Source organism: Mobula birostris, chromosome 5 (assembly GCF_030028105.1).
Source record: "Mobula birostris isolate sMobBir1 chromosome 5, sMobBir1.hap1, whole genome shotgun sequence".
NCBI lineage: Eukaryota > Metazoa > Chordata > Chondrichthyes > Myliobatiformes > Myliobatidae > Mobula > Mobula birostris.
Window position 1 is genome coordinate 47648241 of NC_092374.1, and position 8938 is coordinate 47657178.

At 35.8% G+C, this 8938-nt stretch overlaps 1 protein-coding gene across 4 annotated transcripts in view; it reads left to right on the top strand.

Moving 5' to 3' along the window:
• ric1 (RIC1 homolog, RAB6A GEF complex partner 1) overlaps positions 1-7014 on the top strand; it is a 152194-nt gene extending 145180 nt beyond the window's left edge. For all 4 annotated transcript variants that reach the window (XM_072257986.1, XM_072257988.1, XM_072257987.1 and 1 more), the window contains 3 exons: positions 865-1042; positions 1698-1886; positions 3713-7014. In XM_072257986.1, coding sequence (XP_072114087.1) covers positions 865-1042; positions 1698-1886; positions 3713-4007 — 662 coding nt within the window. In that variant the 3' untranslated portion in view covers positions 4008-7014. The remainder of the gene's footprint in view (positions 1-864; positions 1043-1697; positions 1887-3712) is intronic.
• The last annotated feature ends 1924 nt before the right edge of the window (positions 7015-8938 follow it).

Consider the following 8938-nt stretch of genomic DNA (forward strand, 5'->3'; position numbering starts at 1 on the left):
TGCCTGCATTTTGTAAGTTAGCGCATTTTAATTCGATTTAGCCAAAAAAAAAAGTGCTGCTGTAATGCACCGTTTGCACTAATTGGAGGTTACAAACAGACAGACAGAGCATGAGAGTTCTAGTAGTATACAGATATATTAGAAGTGCAAAAGTAAGGACACGCTATTTTCTTGAAAATTGTCTCGTATCTTCCTAGTTCTTTAATCTTTTTGAGTATACCACTGCTCTTTCTTCCAGCTCAACCCCCACCCTCATCACATCCTTTTTGATTTTTACACAATCCATATATTTAGTCACCAGATAGACTTTAGAATTCTCTTCCATCTTAGAGCCTACATAAGTGGCCAAGCTTTTAAAAATCCGTTCCCTGTGTTAGACACTTGTTTATTACACCTTTGGTGTCTTGTCATACATATATATAGGAACAATATCATGCATGTGCAGGTTTCTGCTCGATTTTTTTTCTTTTATTGTTAGTTGGCAAAAATTATTTTTACCCTGAGAATGGAATATTTTTAAATGACGCTTATGGAGTAGCTACATAATGCAAATCGTACATTTTAATTTTTAGTGTTAAATTATAATTCATTTTGATGCAGATTAAGTACTAAACTTAACATTCAGGACTGGTTAATCAGTAAATTTTATAGAACCATTTTCCCATGTATTTTCTATCAAACTTCCCACAATCCAATCTGCACTCTAGTTGAGAAATCTTAAATCTGTAGCAGAACTGAGTTTACCTAGTACTTTTAAAAATTTTTTATTTATTGGCATTTGTTTTTGGCGTAAAAAAAATTGATTTGTGTTTCCTGGAAGTTGTAAAGTCTTCATGCTGCATGATATTTTCACTGTCATTGTAGGTGATGAATGCAGTATTGGATCGGCTACTGATCTCACTGAAACCAGTTCAATGGTGGATGGCGACTGGACTATGGTAGATGAGCATTTTTCCACACTCAGCCTCACGCAGTCTGAGCTAGAGTACATATCAATGGAGTTGGCCAATAAAGGTCCTTGTAAGTCACAGGTTCAGTTAAGGTAAATAACCTGTTAACCTTGTTTTCTGTATCATTATGTCAACAGCATTTAAAACTAGTGTATGAAAACAGATATCCCACATAATTTTTGCTCAGCATATTCTGCCATTCCAGTAGAATTGAAAATGAGATGGTTGAGGTCCCCCTTTTGTTTCCTCCGCATGGGGTAAGGGAGTGAGTGAAGTCAGAGATTCCACTGGTCATTCGTGAATGAACTCCGGAATAAGATGGAAAAAGGTTGAGTAGGTCCCAGCTGCCCATTGGACAGGATTGAGGTGAGCCTAAATGGCAAAGATAAAAGCTGGCACAGTGGTGCAGCATTCATTATTGTCCTTTCACAGCTGCAGTGACCTGGGATTAATCTGGAACTGTCTGAGGGATTTGCACATGATCATCTTTGATCTTGAGGTGCCCACATCACAAGTGTCCTGGCAATTGGCTAATGTAGTTAATTGCAAATAGAATTGAAGTGGGATTGGTGGGTGGGCGTGAGGAAGATTGAGGTGACAGTGCATAGAAGCAGCAGCATGAACACAGTGGGAGGTTTTATTTTTTAAATGGCCACATAATTTCAAAGTGAAACTTATTGTAATCGTGGAACTTTTGGTGACTGACTTCTGCAATCATTAATTTTGTCACCTGTTCTGCTCCTTCAGGTATCTACTCCATATATTTTTGGAAGCTGGCTGTTTGGAGTGGTGCATAGTGACAGCACTCATCCTCCGAGATTCTACAGCGATAGGTCAGATAATTAGTTCAATCCAACACTCCGAGATTTCCAAGGAAGTTTTGCAGGGTATTAAAGATGGGATGCTTGCTGTGGATGGATGGGCTTCATCAGACTGGTAAGTGTTGCCCTGTACTATCAGAACATTTGGTTTTGCATTTTAAGATTATATAGTTTCAAGTGGCTTTATGTTAAATTTTGGGATTAGTTTTTGGTCATCTATATTCTATAGTAATGGAGCCCCAAATTGCCAGTATCTTTCCTTTGAATAGCACTAGTTTTTTTTTTACAATTTTTACAATTGCTTTATCTGAAATCAGCAAGTCTCCATCTTCATGAATAAACTTCTGGGCTTCCAGCCAGGTAGAGGTGTCAAGTTTAACTGACAATTTCGATGACAAACTGCCATCTTCATTGGTGATGTTTAGGCACGTCTGGTCAGGGAGTTTATATACCCACATTGTCAGTCCTCCTTGATTGGTTAGTCCTCCACCAGTCATGTTTACACTGTCCTGCCTTGTTCACAATCGAATTCCAGTTCTTTCTTACGGCAAGACCTTTGTCTTTGTCAAAATTCTCATTCTCTAGTCTTATTTCAATGGCTTCCTTCACCGGGCAGTCCCAAGAGCCATTGGCATGACACAGTAGTTTTGTACTGTCAAAATCAATCCTATGACCATTACGCATGCAATGTTCTGCTACTGCCAATTTCTCATATGTAATGGCCATAGTATTGATTTTGACAGACTACAGTCCGCACCAATGGCTTTTGAGACGATCTGGTGAAAGAAGCCATTGAAATAAGATTAGAGGATAAGAATTTGAACAAAGACAAAGGTCTCGCTCAAAGAAAGAACTGGAATTCGATTATAAACAAGTTGGGAGAGCGGAAACCTGTATATATACCCACAGACCAGATGTGCCTACGCATCATCCCTGATCATCCGATTCTTAAATGGACATTGAAACTGTGAACACTACCTTTTTTTAAATATATATTACTTTGTTTTACATGATTTTTAATCTATTTAATACATGTACATATACTGTAATTGATTTACTTTTTTATTTTTCTTTTATTATGTATTGCATTGAACTGCCGCAGCTAAGTTAACAAATTTCATAATACATGCTGCTGATAATAAACCTGTTTTTGATTCTGAAGATGGCAGAGTTTGTCATTGATACCTATACCTGGCTGGAAGCCCGAGAAGAGTTTATTCATCATATACACCAAGAAAGCGTAGATCCTTTTTCAAGACTACTTTTTGAGTGAGCTGGATTGCCAGGTGTTATGGTCACTGGATAAGCTCAGGTGTGCCATCAAGGAACCTTCCATATCTGACTGAACAGAATATTTCCTTTAAATTAACTTCATACAGAACAATTTCCTGTGTTTGTCTCCTCACTTCCCCCTGCTTTTTAATAAACTCCTGGTCTGGAGTATAGATGTTGATGCAGTCATATTTTCCCCTCTGATGGCAATCTTGGTATGCAAAGAAGTGCAGCTGCTGTTCTCATTCACTCAAAACGTTTTTGCGAGGTAGTTCCATGGTCAGTGAACAGCAGGATATTTGGGAATGAAGCCAAAGCAAATGTGCCCAAAGAGGGAGATTTGTACATTTGCTTAATGGAGAAATGGGTCAAGCAATCCCTAGATGAAGTCCCAATAAAGGAAAAAATTTATTTTGAAAAATCGCATATAAAGTGACGTTAACCTGTCTTTATTTAAGGTCTTTGCACATTGTTGGTAACCTCTGACCATTTTCACATCTGACTGTGTGAAAGGTGATTACTTGAAATGTTTGTGTTTGGTATCATTTATTTACACATAGTGAACAACTGAATAAATACTCAATGAGAAGAATTTATTAAGGAATAGCAGAATTCTGTTTCACACAGTAATCTTTTTTTCTTCCCCCTATGCTAATTGAATATGGCCAGCCCTGGATACAAGCCATTTCTAAATCGTATAAAGCCTCAGCTGCAAAAATTGAATGAAGTCACAGAGGAGCAAATTCAACCCGAAGCTTTTCAGCCTTCAATTCGTCTGAGCATATCAAAGGCAGTGGAGCCCCCCAACCCATGGTCAGAAGACAGCAGAACCTCTGTGAGCCATGTGAACAATAGCCAGAATGATAGTGGTAGTGGTATCAGCAGGCAGGAAGATGATGACCAGGGAGAGGAGGAAGATGTACCACTCATGGATGAAGGGAGTTATGAGTGTACTCTGTCATGAATAGCTATTCTTTAGATGGTTGAATTCCAAACTTTGAGAATGCAAATGAATCATTGGTGCCTTCCTCTGTTATGCACATGTCTTGTATATTGAAGGAGAATTCTCACACTAATGTCCAAACTGAATTTGGAACAAAACAGCTGCCTTCATTTCATAAAATCAAAAAAATGACATCTTGGTTATTGAAATAGATTGCTGATGTGGAACATCTCCGGCAAAGTAACCATTCTTTCCCTTCTGTGTGCCTGAGCATCACGTGACATACAGGGTGCCAGACAGTGTGGAAGAAATGCATGAATTCTAGATGCAATTTTATGAAAGTAACATCTTTCTACAGGCAACTATTTCTGGATTGGAACTTGACTCTGTAGCAACAGTGCCTGTTTTAATTCTGCCTTAGTTTGGTTAGGGTGGTGAGTCTAATAAAGGTGTTCTTACTTCAGAAATGTTTCAAGTTCTATTATTTTTGTTCTTCAGCAAGGGAGTATAATGAAATAGTGCCATACAAACTGAACATTATCTGTGTAAAGGACCAAGTTTCAGGCACTGATTTATTTTAGATTTTTTTAGATTTTATTCATTGCTACATTGAAGTGTGAGTCCATACTTGTCCTAGAAGTATTCATTTATCACCATAAATTTAATTTAAAAACTATATTCTTAAAAGGGATTGTTCTGAGTACATTTGAAAGGAGCTCTGGTTCTACAATGTATCTGTTTCTCTTCCAGGCACATGACTCAAAAGTGGGATGCTTGATATTTTTGAAGAGTATTATTGGCTGTGTATTTAATTTCAGGCAGGAATCATTACCATGCCCTCTAGATGCAAGTGTGCTTTGCTCATTACTATACCTCTGCTGGAATAGATAGATGGTCTCAAATTGGTAATTAAATTGAGCTTCTGACCATATTCTCCATAGGTTATTGCTTAGTTTAGCCCCAACTTTAATTATATTGCTCCAACAACCAATTAGTGATCCACAATGTCTCTTGCATGCTTATAGCCTTGGTGTTATAACCAGTAGTACTCCACTTGACCTATTACTTGAGCCAGGCATGATTCAGTACTCCATTGGAACACTGGAGATAACTAGGCATTGGAATTAGAAGGCTGAGCTCTCTTTACCCTACTGACATCTAAATTTAACTAGATTAATTACTCCTACCTAGAATATTGCGAAGTCTAAACCTCTATTTTACAAAATGTGGCAATTTAAAATTTCCCTTTCTATCGGTGCAGAGTTGCCTGCTAGGTGTTAAGATCTTGTACAAATCATGCTATTTGGTTCCACAATGACTGGATATTTCAATGTCACAAATCAAGTCAGAAAACACTGTCACAATTTTTGAAGTAAAAGACATGTGCATGATATGTGAATGAGGCTCTAAATCAAACTTTTAAACCCGTGTTGGTGCTTAAGGAATTGATCTTGGCCCTCAAGTATTTTATACAGAACTTTTTCTAAAATAAAGTGCATTTCAGATTTTGTTTAAGACGCCATCATTAACCCAACTGCTCATACAGCTATTTATATTGTACAGTGTTGCCGCAGGTGTTGCATGAGCATTTGGTACCCTGTTGTAAGATCTGTGTGAGATTTGTGCTGTAAAATAAATACCATTGCTTTGAGATGGCAGGAGCTGAAAAAGGTCATTTATGAAAATTATCAGAGGACTGTTTTAACAGGTTTGTGTTTAGAAATGCCTTTATTTATTGCTTTCCCAAAAACTTAAGCTTTGTTCTAGATGCAAAAAGTATTTTTATGTAAATAAAGCTGTGTAATCATGTTTTTTATACTTGGTTAGATTCTAGCAAGGTGTAAAATATGAACAGTAACAATAGCTTTTAATAAAGGCTGTCCTAATTAAAGCTTGATTATTATGTTAATCCACTTTCAAGGGAGTAAAGTCACCCATTAATTTCCTACTCCAAGTGCTGCCGTGTATAATCTTAAATAGTGGTACTATCTACATACCCATTTCCTTGCATCTGAATGCAAAGGTAAATGTAACTGAAGCAGTATTAAGAGACTAAAATAGCATATTTGTTACTGTGCAATTTGAACAAAAGAAATGCAAATTGTTGCTTATTTTATACAATGAGTAGTCTATTTTTTTAGCCAAACCGAATTGAATTTTGATGTGGACCAAATTGGTAATCTAGCCCTAAATAGTAATTAGTATATTAATTATCAATGTTTAAGCTCATAGGATAATAAAGGACAGAACAGAATTCATTAAATGCAATATATCCTTTAAAAGGGATTTTAACATTTTGTTGAATGTTCAGAGGAATGCAGAGGGAGTGAGTGAGTTGAGATTGGATTCATGTTGCACATGTACCATACAATCAGACTTAAGCTAATATAAAAATGTATTATTTGATTACTGGCCCCTGTACTTGGCTGGGCTAAATTGAGGTCAGTTTCTTAACTAAGTTTGAAGTGTGCTTGGCTGTACATCCACACATGGCAAAGGTAATTATATTTTAGACTGTTTTCCAAGCAGTTGGTTTTTTTATGCAGTAATATCTTTCTATTTAATATTTAAATCTGCTTTAAGATTCTTTTGTACTCTTCAGTTTGCTAACATGACCTTGTAAATAACTGACATTAACCTGTTAAAACACCACACTGTAAATCTACTTAAAACCCATCAAGTGTTTCAAAACAAGCAGTATTTTCATCCAATTCCCAAATATTTAAAACCTGGTTTGAAGTCTTTTTTTTTAAAAAAATATTTTTTTAAAAATCCCAGTAAGACCCCTTCCTGTAACTTTGTTAACAGCTGTGAAATGGAGACAAGTCTCTAGGAACTATTGAGCATGGTCTGGTGGTGTTTAACATAACCTCAATAATGTAGCAACATGGGCATATAGTTAGAATTCTCTTTGCAAGATTGATGGAATGGCAGTTTTTATCTGTTTTACTAACAAATTTATTTGTTTTTGTTTCCTGGCACATGTACGATTTTACAGCAATAAACACTTTTGATTACGCAAGTTTGTTTTAGGCTGTTCCTGAAAAACATGGCATTGTGCTCTAAACAATTTATTTTAAGTTATTGACTGAATGTATTTCAACTATAAAAATTGAAGCATGTAAAAATACTGTTACTGTGAAAATAACTTTGCAGGAGTTATGCCCAAAGGGCACCATATTCCAAAGCAAAAGCTCAAGGTGGTGCACGTTCAGCAAGTGCCACCTAGTGGTTAGAAGACATTATAGAAAAATAAGGGGAAGTTTCTTTCTAGGTACTTTCCCTGAGTTTAACAAACTACTTTAAACTAAAATCCTTCTGCACTTTCTGGTAGCATCTTTCCTAGAAGATAACTGACCGATTCAATAATTCCCTTACTTCTGTAATCACTTAAAAGTTCATATACAATGTATCATTTTATTTGATAATTGTCCAATGCCCTTTAAGATTGTTCCAAACTCAAGCTTAAGTAAAATATATTTACTTAAAATCAGCAACCCAATCAAGTAATCCAAGGATTTGATAAAATGCCTCAAATAGGTTTTGAGACTAACAGCCAAGAGACCAAAGCTGATATAATTTTGGTAAATGGAAGAATGCTGGATTAAAGGAACAAATTAATCTGGCTCCAATACACATCTAAAACTAGTAGTTACACTGTCTTCAGCAACAACTCCTTGATAGTTCAGGCAACCATGTGCTTATAATGGTCATCTTATCTTTATCAATAGTCCTGTCTGCACCCTGATTTATTTCCGCTGTCCCTACAAAACAAACCTGTGAGATTAACGGATATTGACATACTTGGTTATAAACAATGTCATTAAAACTAGCTTCCATTGCAAGACTGTCAGACCCAAGCTAAAACTGTGTTTGGAGATAGTGGTTTGAAAACATCTTACTCATTCATCCTTAACCTACTAAATTATGAACAAAATAAATGTCATCACTTATCAGTCAGTAAGACATATTGTAGTTCTCCATGTACTTCCAAACCCAACTTGAAACAACAGCAGGTAAGAAATCTGCATCTCATTGCAAACAAAGGCTTTTTTCATACCCATTGCAACAAGAATATTTTAAAATTGAACTACTACATTCATCACAGCAATATTTTTTAAAACTTTGATATACTTCAATATTAGAAAAGCTTATGTGCATTTTACCATTTCTCCAGTGTTGGCATCTCAAAAGCTAGAACTATTTACTCAGGTTCCAGTTTTTCCAATACCACAGTACTGTACGCAACACCATGGAAACTAAATAGTATTCTACCAAAATGGGTTCTCTGTCAACTGTTTAATATTTTTATTTTGTTTTAATATTCAATTATACCATAGTTACCAGTTAACATTGCTAGAATATTCAGTATTGAAGCAGTAATTAATTTTAATTTTTTTAAAAATTCAGTTCAATTTTAACATGATACAGATGCTTTAACAAAATTATGGCATAAAAGAAACAGTCATTCATACTAAATCTAACCCCAAAAGTTTTTGTTCTTGTATTTGTGCAGTTTCATTTCAATTCAGATCCAAATGCCAGTGCAAAGAAATAATAACTACACTACCTCTAATGTAAACAATGCTCAATATAAAACTTTAAAAAGCATTCTGTGAAGGAACTCCACACAACACTGTGTCAATTAAAACATGATTGAAAAACAGACTGGTGCATCTACACTTGGCTTAAAAAAAAGGATCGTTAAATTCTTAATAAAATGAGTATGATTTCACACTCTGGATCCAAGCATACTGGGTGTATGGTATTAAGAATCGCTTCGGGCGGAGCACTTGTTCAATAGCAGCTGGTGAATTTGACTGATTATTTACTCCTCCCAAGGTGTGCAAGAGACATCTGATAAATGAGCATTGTGAACTTTCAGAAATACCTTGTGTCAATTTTTAAATGCCAGGAGCATCATAAGTATCTAATACCATTTTCAACAGTAT